Source organism: Equus przewalskii, chromosome 31 (assembly GCF_037783145.1).
Source record: "Equus przewalskii isolate Varuska chromosome 31, EquPr2, whole genome shotgun sequence".
NCBI lineage: Eukaryota > Metazoa > Chordata > Mammalia > Perissodactyla > Equidae > Equus > Equus przewalskii.
In genome coordinates, this window is record NC_091861.1 from 7128607 (window position 1) to 7147806 (window position 19200).

At 53.8% G+C, this 19200-nt stretch overlaps 1 protein-coding gene across 2 annotated transcripts in view; it reads right to left on the bottom strand.

Annotated features, from left to right (window-relative positions):
- STUM (stum, mechanosensory transduction mediator homolog) overlaps positions 1-19200 on the bottom strand; it is a 56524-nt gene that overhangs the window by 10009 nt on the left and 27315 nt on the right. The window contains exon 2 of one of the 2 annotated variants that reach the window (XM_070602563.1): positions 2304-2397. The exons of the other annotated variant lie outside the window; for it this stretch is intronic. Within the exon in view, the coding sequence (XP_070458664.1) occupies positions 2304-2397 (94 nt within the window). The remainder of the gene's footprint in view (positions 1-2303; positions 2398-19200) is intronic. 2 annotated transcript variants of the gene reach the window in all.

Here is a 19200-nt window from a genome sequence, read left to right on the forward strand (position 1 = left end):
TGGTGGCCCCAGAATCTGAATTTCCAAGCAAGTTTCTCCCTTCACTCAAATAGTGATAATACTCACTAAAGTGTGAGAGCCACAGAGTCAAGATCAATCAACTGACTAACCAGCCATTCTGTGTTCCTGGCACAGAGCCCAGGGTGGCCCTATGGGAGATGGGGGCAGGGGAAGACCATTCTCCCATTCTCACCAAATGGACATCCAGCCAGGCGTACAGAGCGTTTGCTGGACCCTCCTTCCTGGTGGATGAGGCTGGGCTGCAACACTTGAGTCTCGCAGTGGCTCATTCAAAAACCTGACTCAGCTCCTGCCCTCCAGGGCACCCCGAGTAGCAAGGGAGCTCATTATCACCACCTGACAGAGGAGGAAGCGGGCAGGGAGCTTGCCCAGGTTTGCAGAGGTGCAGGTGAGGGAGCTGGCACTTGAACCTCAGCCTCCTGCCAGGGGGAGGAGGAGGGCAGGGGTGCAGTGAAGGCAGGAGTGGTGACACGAAGGAGGGGATGGGGACGAGGTGGAGGGCTCGGAATGCCTGGATAAGGGGTTTCCCCCAATCTGTAGGACACGGGGCTCTGACGAAGAGTTTTGAACAGGAGACTGATATGATGGAAGCAGCAACTTAAGAAAGTTAATTTGTCAGCAAGGTGCAGGGTGGATTGAAAGTGTCCGAGATGAAAAAGACAAACTCGCGGAGAGCAGCGGCTGAGAAGTGATGGGGACAAGGACTCAGGGCTTGGTAGTAGACACAGGAGGAAACAGAGGACTTAGGGACCATTAGGAAGTGGGTGCCACCATCCTTTGCCTCTGCTAACATATCACGCATGTGGGATACGAGATGAACGTGAGCTGATGCCATTAAAAAAGAGAACACTACTGAAGAAGGAAGATGGTAAAAGATGAACAGGACCAAGCGGTGAAAATATTAATTTATTTTTTTATTTTTATTTTTTAAAAAATTCTTCTCCCCAAAGCTCCCCCAACCCGGGTACATAGTTGCATATTCTAGTTGTGAGTGCCTCTGGTTGTGCTATGTGGGATGCCGCCTCAGCATGGCCTAATGAGCAGTGCCACGTCCGCTCCCAGGATCTGAACCAGCAAAAACCCTGGGCCGCCGAAGCGGAGCGCGCAAACTTAACCACTCGGCCACGGGGCTGGCCCCAATATTAATTTTAATTAATTAAAATAATTTCAATTATTTAATTCTAATTTAATTATTTTATTTAATTAATAATTGTTAGCTAATAATTATTAATTAAATAAAATAAAAATTAATTAAAATTAAATTCAGTAAAAATAATTAATAACACAGATGCCATTTCCCACACATCTACAGTGTGCTACACTGTACTACCCTCTCTCTGCCTACATCACCTCTAATTCTTACATCCATTGAGGGTGGTTATTATCATCCCCATTTTACAGATGGAGAAACCAAAGCTCAGACAGGATAAGTGACTTGCCCACATAGCAGAGCCCATATTACAACCCAGATCTCTCTAATTTAGAAGACTGAGTTCTTTTCAGCCTAGGATGTTCCATCGTTACATTAAAAAATAAGGAAAGTTGGTAGAGCCGCTGTGGAAAACAGTATGGCCATTCCTCAAAAAACTAAAAATAGAATTACCATATCATCCAGCAATTCCACTTCTAGGTGTATACCCAAAGGAATTGAAAGCAGGGTCTCAAAGAGATACTTGTACACCCATGTTCATAGCAGCATTATTCTCAATAGCAGAGGCAACCCAAGCGTCTATAGATGGATGAATAGATAAGCAAAATGTGGTCTATCCATACAATGGAATATTATTCAGCCTTATAAAGGAAGGAAAATTTGCCACAGGCTACAACACAGATGAACCTTGTGGGCATTATGCTAATCGAAATAAACCTGTCACAAAAAGGCAAATATTGTATGATTCTAATTATATGAGGAACTTAGAGGGGTCAAATTCATAGAGACAGAAAGTAGACCAGTGGTTTCCAGGGGCTGGGGGAGGGGGAAGTGGGGAGTGATTGTTAAAGGGGACAGAGTTCCAGCTGGGGAAGACGAAAAGTTCTGGAGGTGGCTGGCGGTGATGGCTGCACAACACTGTGAATGTGCTTGATGCCACCGAACTGTATACTTAAGAATGGTAAAGATGGTAAATTTCAGGCTATATGTATTTTACCACAATAGAAAGAATTGAAAAAAAAAAAAAAAAAGAAGGAAAGAAACTTCATCCTTAATGATTTTCAAAACACCTGGAACCTCTCCACTCTCCCCTGCCCCGGCCAGCGGCCTGCACAGCAGATGGCACCCTGACCTGTGGCCCGCAGCGTCCTGACTCCATGGGATCTGGCTGCGATCCTGCGACCCTCTGTCTCTTGGTAGCTGTGGCCTCGCCTCAGTCTTCCCGCCTAGGAAACGGGAACATGTTTTTATCAGACTGAAACATGAAATTTTCACTTTGGCAGGTGAAGAAGAGTTGTACAGCAGCGATTTCATACAGCTCAGCCCAATATCCATATGAGAATTTTGAGCATAAGGGACTCAGACAGTCTTAGAGTTAGAAGCTCATCCGGTCCATCTGGTGTCAAAAGATGGAATCTCACCAGAGTTGCCACACTGATGAGAGACCATGGGGCCTCTTCGTGCACCTGCCTGCTTGCCATAAGACAGGGAGGCCTCGAGAACCCACTGCTCGGCGGACACACGGGCTCTGCAAAATGAGTGACATCAGCAAAGACGCAGGCTTATCTGCTGGGAAAAGATGGGCTGGCCCGCATTTTACTTAAAGAGGAGACAACCTTAAATAGCACGTGTGCGGTGTGGGCGGGCACTGCTCTTTTCCCCACACTGACATATTCGTGCTAGCTCTAAGACGCCTATAAAAACATAAGCACCTGGCACACACGCTGACTTGGGCAGTATGTACATGTATTAGCTGCAGTTGCATTAATTTGGATAAATTAATCATTATTAATTAATTTAATTATTATTAACTTGGATAAATAATCTCGTTAATCAGGAAACAATAGTAATAGGTCCCTTTTGCCATATGAGGTAACATAGGCCATAGAAGGAAAGGATTAAGTAAATGGATTTATAATAGAAAAACATCATTTTAATCTATTCAGCAGGAAATTTAAAATACGATTTTAGCACATTTTCATATAAAAAGGTGTTAATTATTTTAAGTGCGTCTTACCCTCTAAATGAAGAACCTTCCCCGAAGGCAGTGAGTTATTCTAATTTATTCCATGTGCCAAGGCTGGGTCCTGGAATACGGAGTCCAGACAAGCCAGCGTTGGCGGCTTGGCCCAGCCCCACCCTGGAAGCTCCCTCTCTGGTGGGAACACTGGGTCACAAAGGAACATGGACGAATTCTGTTTGGTTGTATCAGGGGGGACTTCACAGAAGAGGTGTCCGGGAGAGGTCTGGAAAACTGATGGGAAGTCGTCAAGGGAAGGAGGAAGGGAGAGCCCCCAGAGAGCCCAGCCTGTCCGTGAGAAGCTTGGAGGGTGACCGGAGACTCGGAGTGGCACAGGGCAGCTGGGCACAGGGGGCATCCAGGGCAGTGGTGACAAACGAGGCTGGCTTGTATTTTAATTAAAAACTTCACAGATTAAAAGAATGCCGCTGGAGGTGGGCAGGGTCAGACTGAAGACGGCCGGAAGATCTCTGCTGCGGAGTCCGGCTTCCTCTTCCAGGCCACGGGCAGCCACCGGGAGGGGTTTCAGTGGGGAACTAGACGATCAGGTTTGAAGTTTAGAACAAATGCTGCGACCTCAAGGGGAGGATGGGGCAGAAGGCTGAAGGCTGAGAGGACAGACGTGGCAAAAGAGGAGACAAGGAGGGAAGTGGGGCGTGGCAGTGAGCAGGAGGTGAGAAGGACCCCCCCCCCCCCCACCGAGGAAGAGGAGGCAGTGTCCCAGGATTGGGTGACCTGCTGCATGTCGGGAAAGGGAGAGAAGTGGGCACGGAACGGGTGTGGGTTTCTGATTTTCCACTCTACGTGGTGAGGGTGGAGCTGTGAACCAGGTGGGAAAGCTGGAGAGGGCAGAGTCCATCGGCTGAGGAGAGCCAGCAGGAGACAGGGACTCGGGGGGGCCGACCTCCGGCCCTGGAGAAAGCCACCGCAGTGAGTGAGGTCACCCCAGGAGGGCAGGGAAGTCAAGGAAAGAAGACCAAGGGAAGACCCGGGCGGGCATCAGGATCTTACGGTGAGCAAGGAAAGAGACCACAAGAAGATGGAGGGGGAGCCATCAGAGAGGTGAGGGAGGGTGTTTCATCCAGAAACAGGAGACGAGAGTCACAAGGAAGAGAAGAGGTGGGCAGGGTCGCCTGCTGCAGAGAAGGTGAGGGGACTAGGGGAAATCAGGGGTCTGATTAGGCCACAGGCAGCCTCAGTGAGGATGACCAGGCAGGGAGCAGGGTGTTGGAGGTTTGAGGCAAGAATGAGGGGTGGATCCCAGCACAGAGGTGAGGACCACTCTTCCGAAAAGTACATGGGACAAACTCTAGCTTGTTTATCTGCTGAGTACAGGCTGCCAGGGAGGCGAGGACCAGGATATAGTTGTTTAGGGATAAGCGGATGTCACAGCTCTTGATAAGACCAGACGGTGAAGGGTGGGGCATTTACAGCATTTTCCAACCCCGTCTGTGCATCCGAATTCTCAAACTGAGGCTTATGAAAATGCAGGTTCCAGAGCCCCACCTCTAGACCACCAAAGGCACAGGGATGAATCCAGAGACCGCTTGCTTAAAAAATAGAAGATTCCCTCAGGCCCAGCCCCATGGCATATGGTTAAGTTCAGTGCACTCTGCTTCAGCACCCAGTTTCGAGGGTTTGGATCCCGGGCACAGACCTACACCACTCGTCAGCCATGTTGTGGTGGTGACCCATATACAAAACAGCTCAGGGCCAATCTTCCTCAAGCAAAAAATAAAAAAATAATAAAAAATAAAAGAACATTCCCCCAGCTGATTCTAATGCACCATTAGGTTTGCGAATCCCTTCTGAGTGGGGGAGACCTTGGCCTTGCAGATACAGAGCCAGAAAACCACACAACCTTGTAGGAAATCAGTCCACGATTCTGGCCTCTTGCTCTGTCCCACAGGGTCCCCCATATGACTCAGTGCTGAGTCGAGGAGACTACCCTCTGTGGCAGAGGCAGGGGGCAGGGGTGCTGGGCATAACGTTCCTGGGGGAGCCAAGGCCCGGCCAACACCAACTGGCACAAAGGGAACTGATGGTAATGAACTCGGCTGACGACACCTGCAACTTAGGCGGGACATGCGATGCAGGTCCTCCCAGATCCTGAGGAAGAAAGGCCTGAGGAGGACGCCCCATGGACACTTACAGCAAAGACACTCGCGGGCTCTGCCACCACAGCCCCCTCTGGCTGCCATCACTCTGCGGAGGTCACTGGCTTCCACAAGGAGCTCAGGGCTCACACCCCAGATGCAGGTGGGCGGGGAGGGGAAAGTGTTCATCCACTTCCATCCTGGAAGTCCCTGAGGGCTCCTACGGGAGCTCCTCCAGCCCAGCCCCCCACTTCGGTCAGGCGCTGGACAAGGAGCAGCCCGAGGTGGGCTGGTGCTGTCCCCCGTCAGGGGAGGGCCAGCTCTGCTCCTTCAAGACAGAACCTGGGGGCTGGAAGCGTCCCTCACGGGCCCTTCAGGTTCAGCTGTTGTCACAACCCACGTGGGAGCCGTGGAAGGCGCTGGGCTGGGGAGGGGCTCTCAAGGCCTCTTGGAATGCAGAGGGGGAAGGGCAGAGCTGTCTTCTGAAGCAGCTGCTTTCTGTAAAACGTGCTCTCCTGGGACCGAGGCCAGGAAGTCGAGTGGGATCCCAGAAGTCACCTGCAGCTGGCTCTGCACTCGTTAAGATGTGGTGCTCGTCAGCGGCCGTGACTTACACCTGGACGCCCTCCGTCACTCCTCCAGCGGGGGCTGGTGGAGCACAGCCGTCTTACCAGCACAACCTTGAATTCGAGCTTCGGGGGGACAGGAAGGAGATGTAAGGGGAGACCCGTCCTGGAATTCACAGCAGATTTGGAAGGACAAGCCTCACCCTACGGAGCAGGACCACTGCCCATGGCTGTCTAGTTCACAGCCAGAACGAAACGAATGGGAGCTCATGCTCAGGGTCACACTCAGCGCCACGAAGCTTCAGTTCTCAAGCCTGCGGGGCGTAAGGAACAATGGAGACTGTGCTACCGACGCACTTTCCCGGGCCCCACTGCCCTGAGATTCCTGTTCAGCAGGTCCAGCCATCATCTTTTCATCACTGTGCAATTATTTCAGCCGGCAATGGAAAAGGAAAGGAAAGAGAAGTGACGAGAAGCCCACGAATGATTCTGGGCAAAAGTCCTAGGAAGACAGAATGAGGACAATCTGAACGTACCCAGGGTCTGCGTGCCCATGGCCTGTACTCAGGGGAGGTCTGTGGACAATGAGGCTTCAGTCCTCAATGGGGATCTGCACCCTCCTCCTGGCATGCCTACTGCTTTGGTTCTGATTTCTTAAGAAATGGGGCCGGCCCGGTGGCAGAGTGGTTAAGTCCACTCACTCCACTTTGGCGGCCCAGGGTTCACGAGTTCGGACCCCAGGCACACACCTATGCACGGCTCATCCAGCCACGCTGTGGCAGCATCCCACATATAAAATAGAGGAAGATGGGCATAGATGTTAGCTCAGGGCCAATATTCCTCATCAAAAAAAAAAAACAAAAGAAAATTTAAAAAAAGAAAAGGGGTAGAAAGGGGTGAGGAGTTTGGACATTGTGTGTTCATGTACACTGTGGGAAGGCACTATTTTTTCAGCTCAAAAACTCTGGAACAGTGTACAAGGAGAAGGCTGTGCTAGGCGGGCAGGGAAGATGCATGCAGACCACCCCGAGCAGGACCACGTGTGTCTTAGAGGATGCAGGGAATCACTGTGGGCTGAGGGCGCGGGCAGCCCAGGGTTCAAGGCTGCGAGGGTCAGTGTGGACAGCTGTGCCCTCACCCAGAAAGCGTGTTGTGGCCCCGGCACTGGTCTGCACCCTTCACTTCCTGGCCGGCAAGGAATTTGCAAAGAGGAAGGAGACAGACCATCACACCGAGACAGAACAGTGTAAGGCAAAACATGGACAGTTCTAGTATTTTCGTCGTCCTGACCACCCTCAAAGTTCTTCATAAGGAATCTGCCGGTGCCTTCGACCTGCGGCAAAATGGTCCGAGAACTGTTCACACCATTCCAGACAGCACACAGACGCCCACCGAGGTCACGGCAGCGTGTCAAGCGTTTGGCTGGGTGCACATCACTCGGCACCATAACGGGCGTTCCCTCTGCTATCAACAGCTCCTGGTGCCCCTTCTATCCACTGTGATCCATTAGAGATGGGACGTGAATTCATTCTGACTTGAACCTTTCCAAGCCTGCATTTCACGGAACAAAGATAACGAAGGGTGGACAGGTGGGCGTCCCCCAGGAGAGAGCAGGTGTGAGGCATCCTGAACCGCTTTGCCCTCGGCCCCAGCTGCTCTTCCAGGCCTGAGGCCCCTTCTTCTCTCGCCTCTCCACGGTCAGAAAGTACCAGCTCCGGGAACAAACTCTACTCCTCCCTGGGGCTCCCGCAAAGGCTGGGGATCTGAGGCTTGAGGAGCTCAGGGAAGGCGGCGGAGTGGAAGTCTTCAGAAGGACGGGGGCCTGCACGTGAGTCCTTGGGGGATACCAGCCCTCGGTCGCTCCCATAGCCATGGGGTAGGGCTTGGATTTTCCAACTGAAAAGCCTTCGTGGCATAAAGGAAGGAGAACAGGGAGCCCCACTGGCTGGAACAGATAAATCTGTCACCCTTCCTTCTGAGGACAGAGGACGTGAGACAAGCTCCCTCCTCTGTCCCTCTTGGTGCTTCCACCTTGACATCAGGCTGATTATTCCGCTGGAGGCTGGGTCGACTAAAGCCAATAATTAATTTTAATGGTGCTGGGCATTGCGTCAGCCTCCCTGGGCTTGTTAGCAAATGTCCCCTGCCAGATCCCCAATGAGCTCCAAGACGTGTTCCCGGCCCTGGACGGCCTGTGAGGGGCTGGGGGCTGCAGAACGGAACCGGACACCTTAGGGCTTTCTCAGCGGGGGCCCCGGATCGCCCCAGGATGCTGAGCCTGAGCAGAAACTTAACTACGTGGAATTCCTCAGTTCCCCAGTTCTGAGCTTGTCATTTCAGGTTCCAGGCTTACACACCAGAGGGTGAACCGAGGCAGCAGGGATGGGAGGGGGAGGGCCGTTGTGCAATGACCGGGGCAGGGGAACCCGGCCGGCACTGAGGCCCCTCAGGACCAGGCTTCGTCCTTCCCACCTTCCAGCAGGACCTGCGTCAAGGGTGGCCAGTCAGGTGGGAAGACCAGCAAGGGCAGCCGCGGTGACATTTGTTGGAGGAGACAACACAGCTTCCCTCTCCTTAGAATTTGCAAGCTGACAAGATGAAATTTCCATGGATGGGCAGACACTGAGATTGAAAACAGACAGGGGCTCTGCCCAAGGTCACAACTGCCAGGGAGCCTTTCTGAGATCACCGCGAGAGCCTGCAACATGATGAAATCCAAAGGATCTCTCTGGGGATGGCAGCCGCGGAGAGCAGGGGTCCAGCCCTGCGTTGACCCCTTCTTTTAGTGTGTGTCTGTCATCCATGGGGGTGAGGCTAAGGCATCTGGGTTCATGGCGGACGCTCGTCCAATCACCCGAATAAAATAACATTTGTGAAGCAACTGCCGTGTGCTCAGCACTGAGCCGGCTAAGTTGAGCCACTCTCCTTATTGATTCCAGCGTGGGGACAAGGCTGCCCTGGGCCTGCAGCACCCAAGTGCGTGTGAGCCCAAGTGTACCAGGCTAGGGGAGCTCATCACTGGGAGTGCCGGGGGGCTGTCCCCAGGTGCCCCAAGCTGTGGCACATACACGGGGCATGCAGGAGGCCAGCGCCGCCCTTCATCCCGCCCCCAGCCCTCAGCAGTAGGGTCCTGGTGGGCCTCTGCCACGTGCATCACTGGTGGTAGTGGGACATTTCCAATCACGCCGCCTAGGCCTGGAGGCTCGTTCCTGGGCACAACGTTGCCTCTTCCTTACGATCGCACCCAATTCATTTCATCCGTTCATTTTTCCTTGTCTTCAGGTAGCATTTATAAAGCACCTGCTGGGTGTCAAGTACTGGGCTAAATCCACATGTACCCAAACATAAGGAGCGTCCCGGCCCTAGGAATCTCACAGGGTGGAGAGAGAGACAAGCAAGCCACGGCGCACAACGCTACGTGGTCCGTCCTGCAAGATGAGGCCAGGCCAGGACAGCACCGGGGTTTCAAAGGTGGGCTCTGGCATCAGAAGGCCAGGCCCGAGTGCCAGCTGCACCACTGAGATGCCGTGAGACCTCAACAACGACGCAACTCCTTAGACTTCAGTCTCCTCGTCCACGAAGTCAAGATCATGATAGCAGCCTGCCTCGCAGGGGGAAATGGGGGCCAGACTCGTGCATGGAAAGTATTCAGAACACCGTATGCACTCAATAAGAGACACCCGGGAGCGTGAGGAGGGTCCCCCCAGACTAGGGAGGCGGGTGATGGGGAAAGTCTTCCCCGGGAGGCGGTGCTGGAACAGAACCCTGAGGAAGGAGCTGTTCACTGTGAATACAAGCGTGAACTTGAGGATCTCAATGAATCCTGCTCTCTGAGTGGCTTGTAGCCAATGGCACGACTCTTCACTCCACCTTTTAAACAAAACGTATTATAATTGCTAAGTTCACTGTGTCAGCCTCGTGAAGCCAGAGGCTCCGTACGCATCCATATGCCACAGTATTATGCAGCCAGGAAAAATTATAGTTATGATGACTACGCAGCAAGTCAGGCAAGCGCTTTAAGTGAAATTGTAAAAATAGTATGTAGACTGCACAGGGAACTATTTAAAAATATTTACATACGTGGACAAGGATATGAGTGTATTGAGCAAAACGAGAAATGTTTCGCCATGGCAGAATTATAGGGAGCTCTTTCTCTTCTTTCTACAACAAACTCTCTTTTCAGTTAAAAAAGTGTTAGGCACCTGTTGAGAGCCAACTCTGCAAGTCTGTGCACAAAAGAGCATCTAGTGGCCCCAGAGAAGGCCAGGTGGCACTCAAGCAGTCTGACACCTGACACAGAAAAGAAAGGATGTCATGTGACTCTGCCAGGGCTGCGACAGAGCCCCTGTACTTCCTGGGACCCCACTGAATGCAGCCCCCAATCCTAGGGTGTCGTTCCCAGGGAAGCAGGCACGGCAGGGAGCTCGCTCAGTGGGGCGCTTGGGCTCACCTGCTGGAGGCAGGATGAGAGGGAGGACACTGAGGGAAGACCCAGGGAAGGACCAGTCCCCAGAGGCCTAGAGGAGCCATTGCAGATTCATTTGGGTGGCCGCATGATGACAGCAGTGGAAAAGGAGGTGGCTCAGCTGAGTGGGCGCCCCGGCCTCCCAGAGGACCAGGGAGGAAGGAGGGAAGGTGGAAGGAGGTCTGGGTGGGGCCTGCGCAGGTGCTCCCCATCTGACTGGGGACTCCGCTCAGGCCTGGCAGACACACCTGCTCCCTCCTGGAGCCGTGCCCTGCAGGTGGCCTGTGTGTGTGCTCCTATGCCAACTTCCTCCCGGGGCTCAGGGCACTGGCCCCAGGACGTCTTTCTCCGAGCTGGGCTGACATTGCTGCTCATGCCCTGGGGACATGCCACACTTGCAGAGACAGGTTGTCCATTGTGGCCTTTATTTTGGAAGTAATCAACTCAAACAGGCCTAAATGACAAAGGGATTTATTGGTTCACGTAACTGGAAAAGTCCAGAAAGGCAGGATGGGGCAGTGGTTATGGGGTGTGTGCTCTCAGGTGAGACTGCTGAGTGTGATTCCCTGGCTATCATTCACTGGCTGTGTGAACTTGGGAGAATTACTTGGCTTCTGGAGGTCTGTTTCCTCATCAGAAATTTTCAAACCTATTTCCATATCTGTAAGATAGGGGTTAGAATAATACCCATATCCACAGCTCTGTGTAAAGCTTAATACAGATTATGCATTTAAAGTGCCTGAGACATAACTAAGTGCTTAGTCGCTGTTCACTGTTTTTTTTTTTTTTTTTCGAGGAAGATTAGCCCTGAGCTAACATCTACCACCAATCCCCCTCTTCTTTTGCTGAGGAAGATTGGCCCTGAGCTAAGATCTGTGCCCATCTTCCTTTACTTTATATGTGGGATGCCTGCCACAGCATGGTTTACTGTGCAGTGCTAGGTCTGTGCCCAGGATCTGAACTGGCGAACCCCGGGCCACTGAAGCGGAGCATGCAAACTTAACCACTGTGCCACTGGGCTGGCCCCCACTGTTCACTGTTTTGATTATTAGTAAGAATTCAGGATTGGTTTGATTCCATGGCTCAATGATTCAACAGAGACCCAACATCTTCCATATCTCTCCTCTGTCTTCCATGGTGTCAGCTTTATCGCAAGACCAACTTCCCTCATGGTGACAAAATGATTGCAGCAGTTCCAGGTTTCACATCCACATACCACTTGTCAGAGGAGACAGAACATTTCTGTCCTGGCATTCCAAGCAGGAGTCTTGAGATTTACCCAGAGAGGGCTGTTTAGGTCACATGCCCACCCTTGAACCAACGATTTGGCAAAGGAAATGGAAGGTACTTATTGGCTTAAGCAATTGGGCCCACCTCTGGAGCTAGAAGTGGGCTCAGCTTTCCCTGCAATGCCCAGGCTACATGAAGGAGGTATGGATTCCTGAGTGAAAATCTTAGTTTTGGGGGGAAGTGAGAAGAGGGTAAAACGAGGCTGGTAAGTGGTCAGTGACGTTCGCTAACAGAGGGGAAATACGTTACAAAATCTAGCAGAGAAATGATAAATTGGACCATCTTTTTCCAAATGGAGGTGTGGTGGTTTTAAAAGATGACCCCAAATTCTCTGACACTCTTCCATCAGAGGTGTGGTCCACATTCCTTCCTCTTAAACTGTGCTCCGTGACTGACCGACAGAACACCAGACGTGGGAGTGAAGATGCCTCCAGGTGACCCCAGCCATCCGGTCACCCTGGTCTTCAAGTCTTTCCAGCCGAGGCCCCAGACATCATGGAGCAGTGCATCCTCCTGTCCAAATTCCTGACCCACAGAGTTGATGGGCATCACAAAATGGCTTTTTCGTGCCATTGCATTTGGGGATGGCTTGCTGGGCAGCAGTAGATAACTGAACAGTCACGTCACGGGACTATATGTTCCTGGTGGGGAGGAAGGGGTAGCAGGAAGTGGGTCAGGCTGTTTTGTCCTTAGAGCAATCACTTAGCATCCTTCTGGAATCCTAGAGGGCCCGTCCTGCTTGGCTCCTGGGCACTGGGTGCTTACTCCCACCCCACTAACAGAGCCCTGCCCAAAGCAAGCGAGGATATCCAACACGAGTCAGGGATTCTGGTAGGCTGACACCGCACTGGAGCAATGCTACTGCTAGTATGCCATATGATCAAAACCCAAGGCTGCTGGGCCGTGTAGGAAATGACCTTGGGCCACACAACTGGGACATGAGGCTCACTGGCCCTGCGGCTGGGCCACTCTGACTTCTGTGCCTCCTGGACTCAGGACTGGGTGTGTCTTGCCTCTCCCTCCAAGCCTCCATTCCATCAAGGGATGGCAGGCTGAGCCGGATGCAGGAAGGAGGACCATGGGGGACCACGAGGCAACGGGGAGAGAGAGAGGAAGGGCCAGGGAGGAGGGGCTCCCTCAGGACCTTTCTAGGTGGACAGGGACGGACTAGTAAGCCAGTGAGGAGGAAAATAGCCTTGATGTATACTGCCTTTGGGCTGGACAAGTGTGCTTGGTTGTCTCCAGAAAGTACCTCCCCACCTGCCAACAGTCACAAGTATAACCACTATTATGACCATGATTATGGATCTTAATTCATTACCATTAAAAACATCACCTCACCCAATTCCCACAGCAATCCATGTGTCTTTATCCTCATTTGACAGACAAGACCCATAATAACGGCGCATTAACCCTCTGTCGTAGACGGCAGAAAGGGCCCCAATTCTCTACCCCCTGCACCCATGTAGTTTGCAATGTGACTTTGCAACTCCTCCCATTTAAAAGCTAGAGTCTGTTTCCCCAGCCTTTGAATCCAGGTCGGCCTTGTGACTTTCACGGGCCTATATAATGTGGTAGAGGTGGCATTGTGCCAGTTCCCCGCTGAGGCCACAAGGGCCACACGTGCCTTCCCTTGCCCTCGTAGAGCTCTATCGGGCCACCGTGTGAACAAGCCCAGCTAGCCTGCTGGAGGATGGGGCCGCAGGGGGAGAGGCCCCGGCTGTCCCGGCTGAGAACGGCCCATCTGAGCCCGGCCCAGACTGCAACCCACAGAACCTGGACTAAACAAATGGCTATTGTTTCAAGCCACTAAGTTCTGGGGAGGTTTGTTAAGCAGCAACAGCTAACTGAGCCATCAGCTGTGCCTGTCCTCACAAACCTGGTGGCCCCCAGGAAAGGGCAAGGAGAGGCCTGAGCCTGGGGCCCCTCAGCTCCATCAGAGAACAAGAGAGGAGGGGGCCCTTCTTCCAGCCGGCCCCCTGGGACTGGAGAAAGCCTTTCCAGGAAATAGGAGCCAAACAAGTGATCCACTTCCCATGGACTGTCCTTCAGAAGGGACCCCCACGGGGGCAGCACTTCAGGACCCACCTGCTGGTTTCTTAAAGGGGCAAAGAGCAGAATGGATTTGATGCACCTGCTTTTTAACAAGAAACTTCTTTCAGGAAAGAATCAAGAACCAAAAGCAGCTGTCGTGATGGGGGCCTTCCCTCCGCAAGTCCGAGAGGCTTGGTCCTGACTTCCTTGCCCAGGGCAGGGGCCAGCTCAGCCATCTCAGCGCCAGCCTTGGTACTGGGGGAGCTGCGGGCAAGACCCTGGGACCAGAGCTTCCAAGAGGAGGCTGGGAATACTGGTGCCACTATGGCTGCAGGGTGACTAAGCCGAGGGGGCCGGGGCGGGGCGGGGGGGGGTGGGGGGGGTGGGAAGGGACACAGGCAGAAGCTGTGATGCCTGAGGGCGCAGCCCGGTGAGTGAGGAAGGAAGGGAGGACAGGAGCTGGGTGGGCTGCAGTAAAAACGGAAAAAAAGTAGATTTCAGTGGAATCCCAGAGGAACCTTGGAGGCTGCAAAGGGTCTTGAACAAGACTGCTCAGGAGCCTGGCCGCAGCAAGTCCAGGTGGTGGCTCTGCCTGAGCTGCACAGCCTCTCAGTGACCCGGGGGGGGACCAGGCAGGCTCAGGAAGGAACTTGCTAGGGAGTGCGAGCTCCTCGGCACCAGCTCCTGCCCGGAGAGCCCCCTCTTCTCAGCCAATTTTGCTGGTTTCCTGCTCTTCTCCCACCCACTGGCTGGCCGTCCTCCCCTACCTTCTCTGCTCATAATCCCTCCCACTGTACAACCACTGAGCGTGCCGGCTCGGGGCCCAGGAGGCTCCATGAGCAGCCCACGCCTGGCACTGGGCCCCCCGCCCCCCCACCCTGGCCTCGGATCCCGCTCTGTGTTATCTGCAGTAGAGCTGCTCTCTCACCCCAGTGCAAGGCCTTCGAGAGCCCCGCCTGGCCCTGTTCATCTCCAAGGCCCCTCCATTGCCTAGAAGAATTATCGGCACGTAGAAGGTACTAAGCATCTAATGAATCTGAATGTACTAGACTTACTTCATGTGACCGTAATAAGGACAACTCCTGGGTGGAGGGCGGTGCAGGAAGTTACACTCCGTCCCATGCACGAGCTATGAGCCCTCTGGCCAAAAAGTAAGAGGGCCTACTCTGAACCCCGCCTTCTTGGGTTTGAGCCCTGGCCCTGCCACTTACCACCTGTGTGACCTTGGACAAGTCACTTCACCTCTCTGTGCCTCAGTTTCCTCCTCTGAGAGTGTGAGCAATCATTGCCACCTCTCTGTGTGGTCCGGAACATGGCAGGAGGTGCAGGGCACCCAGGAAGGGCGTGCTGTAGCTATTATTACACAAGAGACAGGGTTTGCCCTGCACTCCCCTCTATGCTCCAGGCACCAGTGCAGAGCCTGGCCCACGGCAGGCCTTTAGGAAAGGTTTGCTAAAGGGACAGATCTTCAGGGAGCATCAGCTAAGCCCAAAGATCTGTGAGTCGACAGAAGTGGACAGCTGTGTCTGTGGGTTTCTACCGCCCTCCTGTCCTTTTTTTGGGTGCCACGTGTTTGACCCTGAGTGGACCTGGGCTCCTTGAGGGCACACCCAGGTGGTTGGCTGACTTTGTGAGCACGTCTCCACGGGATTCCCGCACCCCCATCCCTCCACCCTCACCGGCTCCTGCAGGCCCCACACTGCAGGACTGGCCACAGCTCACACGTGGGACCGTCTTAGCTGAGCCGGTTACGCAAGCCAAGGAGACAGATCCACCCTTCCTGGTCCCTGCGGATGGGGATGGCTGAAGTCCTGCGAAGGCAACAGGCTGCCTGCCCCTCCTCCGACCTCCTGGGCTGCTTAGGACAGGCCACGTGGTACAGGAAAGCAGGTCGCATCCCGGCTTCCAGCCCTCCTTGGGCCGCTACCACCAGGACCTCGGCCACCACGTCCCCTCCTAAGCCTCCCCCTGCTTCCTGGAATGGTTATTATTATTGATGTTTTTGTTACTGGCACCCAGCAGAATTCAGTCCCCAGGATGCTTGGGCTGGGCACCAATTTACTTTCTGAAAATGAAAAAGGCCCAGCTTCCTGGGGGCCATGCAGTTGAGGAAGTAGCTCCCCACCCCTCCCGCAGGCCTGGCAGGGTCCGGGAAGGGGACAGGAGCCCTCGGGGACAGCCTAACAACAAGAGACCCAGTCCCGTTGGGGAGGAGCTGCGTGAGCAGCAGTGAGGACTTTAGTCCCAGACTGTCCCACGCCCCCAAAGTGGACACAAACAGACCCGAGCACAGACCAGGGAGAAGCTCCCCAAAGGGCTCCGGGGGCCAGACCACAACCACTCCCCCCAGTCAAATGTCAGAACCACGTGAAGACACGTGAACAGTCATTTCACACAGAGAGTAGCCTCGAGGTCCGTGTGCTCACTCCCTGAAAAGCTGTGACCGTTGGGCACACACACTGTCGGGACGTGAGCCCTGTCAGAGCAGCCCCGGGGATCCACATCAGGAGTTAGACTCACGGGTTTGGTCACAGTTGGCCCCTGACAGGAGTCAGGATACGCGGCTCCATCACCCACTTTATTCACTCTATTTGGCTGCAAGTTGGCTATTTCCAGAAATGAATTTCCCCCTCCTTGGGGGAGTTTCTCTGGAATGATTTAGAGTTTTCAAAAGAATGTGCTGCCGACCCTGAGAGCAGGTCCCCGGGGGGCGCTCAGCTTGTTCTGAGCAACTGCAGCCCTGCCGGGACCCACGACACTCAGGACAAGAGGGTCCTGCATAACGTGCGTCCCCTGGGTGTGGACTTACTCCATTTCCAAGTGACCCCTCAAAGGTGATGGGGTTCAAAGGCAGAGCACATAGGTGGTGCCTAAAAACGCGGTCCTGCTCCCTTCCTTGTGCTTCACCAGTCGGGCTGGGCCCCCAGGGCGGTTTGGATGCTGGAGAGCAGCTCCCACCTTCAGCATTATCAACCTCATCTCTAAAGGCGAGATCAGCAGGGAGCCAGGCCCACCCGGCACTTCCAGACCCAGCACATCCCCTGCTGGAGGCCCGGGCACCTCCACAGGGCTCCAAGGAGCAGGGGCACATGGAGAGAGGTGCTGGCATTTATGCAAAACGCCTGACGGGATGCCAGCCACACCAACCAAGGTCCTGGGGATGTCAGGGTGTACAATGAGTCTAACTGGCTGAGGTACCAACCACAATCTGCTATTTGTTACCTCGTATCTGTATTTACAAGGTCAGGCTCATGTTATTGTTGAGACTGGTAAATTGCCCTGCTTTTATGCTTTGTTTCCCAAGACACCCATTAGGAGGGTCCAGTGGAGGGACGCAGCTCCTCATAGGTGACACCTCTTAGGATGCTTTGGGCTGGAAGTGACAGACAGCCAACTCAAACTAGCTTAAGCGAAAGGAAGCATTTATTAGCTCAGATGGTAGGCATCCAAAGGTAGTTGGGAGGCTGGTTAGAGAAGCAGTTCAATGTGGCACCAGGGCCCGGGCTCTCTCCATCTCTCTGCACTGCACTCAGAGTTGGCTTCAGCCTCCGGCTGGGACCCAGACGGTGGCAGCAGCTCCAGGAATCTCAATCCAGACGTGACAATGTCTGGAAGAATAAAGACAGCCTCTTCCTGCGGCCCTCTTTTAGGCATAGGGAACGTTTCCCTGATTAACGATAATTGGGTCACCCGTCCATTTCTGAACCAGTCACCCACAAGAGGGATGGAGTTACGAGACTGGCTTGAACTAGTCACCTGGGGGAAAGGATGCTGGGAGTCAAGCTCACTGCCCACCACACCGGCCTTGACCAGGGAGCAGCGCCTGTCTCTCCTCTTCATCTCTGCCACACCCGCTCCCAGGCCACCAGATGCTCTAAATCGACTTGGAGACCATGGTGGTGGGATGTCAGAGTAGACATCCAGAGCCCCTTAGAGTAATTACTGCATCTGAAACACGCCCGTCCCGAGCATCCATCAACAGACAGATGGAGCAAGAAATGTGGTGTGTGCACACAATGGAATATTATTCAGCCTTAAAGAGGAAGGACATTCTGACCCATGCTACATGGGTGAACCTTGAAGACATTATGCTAAGTTGACTAAGTCAGTCACAAAAGGACAGATATTCTACGATTCCACACAGAGACAGAAAACGGACAAGAGGCTTCCAGGGGCTGGGGAGTCACCGTTTAGTGGGTCCAGAGCATCAGTTTGGGATGAGGAGAAAGTTCCGGAGATGGATGGTGGCAATGGTTGCACAACATTGTGAATGTACTTAATGTCACAGAGTTATACACTTAAAAATAGTTAATAAAGTAAATTTTATGTTATGTATATTTTACCACAATAGGAAAAATACTTTGGACGTCCATTAACTCACTAGTCATCGGCAACCTCCGGAGGGGCGAGCTTCACCTGGGACATACACACCCCCTGCAGCAGCTGCTCAGGAGTCTCCACACTGTGCCCTCTCTCCACCACTGAATTTAATTTCATCACGGCTTTCCGGGTATAGGAAAAATCCCTTTTTCTTCTCTAACTTGGATGACAAGCTGATTAAAGAAGTCCAGCCCCCGGGGAGGTAGTGTGTGAGCCCCAACATCAGGGCTACTGGCCCCCTAGGGGCCCTCACAGCTGGGAACCCCAGAACACTCAGCCTGCCCACCCCGGCCCCCAGCACCAGCTCTGGCCCTGGAGCTCAGCTCCCGCAGCCGCCCCGGCCAGCAGCTCCAGAAGACTGTGTGTCATCCCTTAATGAGGCGCTCCTGGGACCTAGAGGAAGGACAGCCCATCAATCCACCTGGCAGGGAGCGGCAGGAGGGGACTGTGCTCCCTCCTGGCGGTCCTCACCGATCACTCTCCACGGGGAGAAGGCCAGGGGCCAACAGAGCCACTTCTACAGCTGATGGATTCCTCCAGGCAGAGCCCAGGCAGAGGGAGACTCATCTGGGGCTTTGAGCCTAGCACAGTACATTCCCTTTCCAGCGGTCTAAACAGGCAAGAAAATGACGGAGGCGGCAGCCCTGGAGAGAAGGAGGGCAGGACTCGGCCCCAGGCCAGCCGCCAGGGCAGGCTGGGGGAGCGGCTCACCACCAGACATCTCCTATTAGGGCAAGAAGGCTCTGTGATGCACAGGGCTGACTGTGTTTGGAGCATAGTCCCTTTGATAGTTGGGTAGTTCAGACTAGCCACTACAGGCCGTCTCCCGCAGGGGTTGGGAAATTGGGGTCTGAGCAAGGCACGCAGTTCCATAGAGACCATCAGGCATTTTTTCCTCTCGGAAAGAGCACTTTGGGAAATCCTGTTCTCCGGGAGACTCCTGGAAGTACCCCCACGTTCTCCCCAGCAGGGATAGCGTAGGCAGAGGCTGCCCATGCCCCTGCCCTCTCACCTCCCTGCCCCACACTTCCCCATTGCCCCTTGGCCACCCCCTTCTCGGCTCCCACCACACGGGGGCCAGCCGGGCCTCACTGCCAAGTTTAGGGCCCCGGCGCACCTTGGTCCTGCCCGTCCCACATGACCCACCCTGGGTGCTTTGCTGGAGTGGGGGCCGGAGA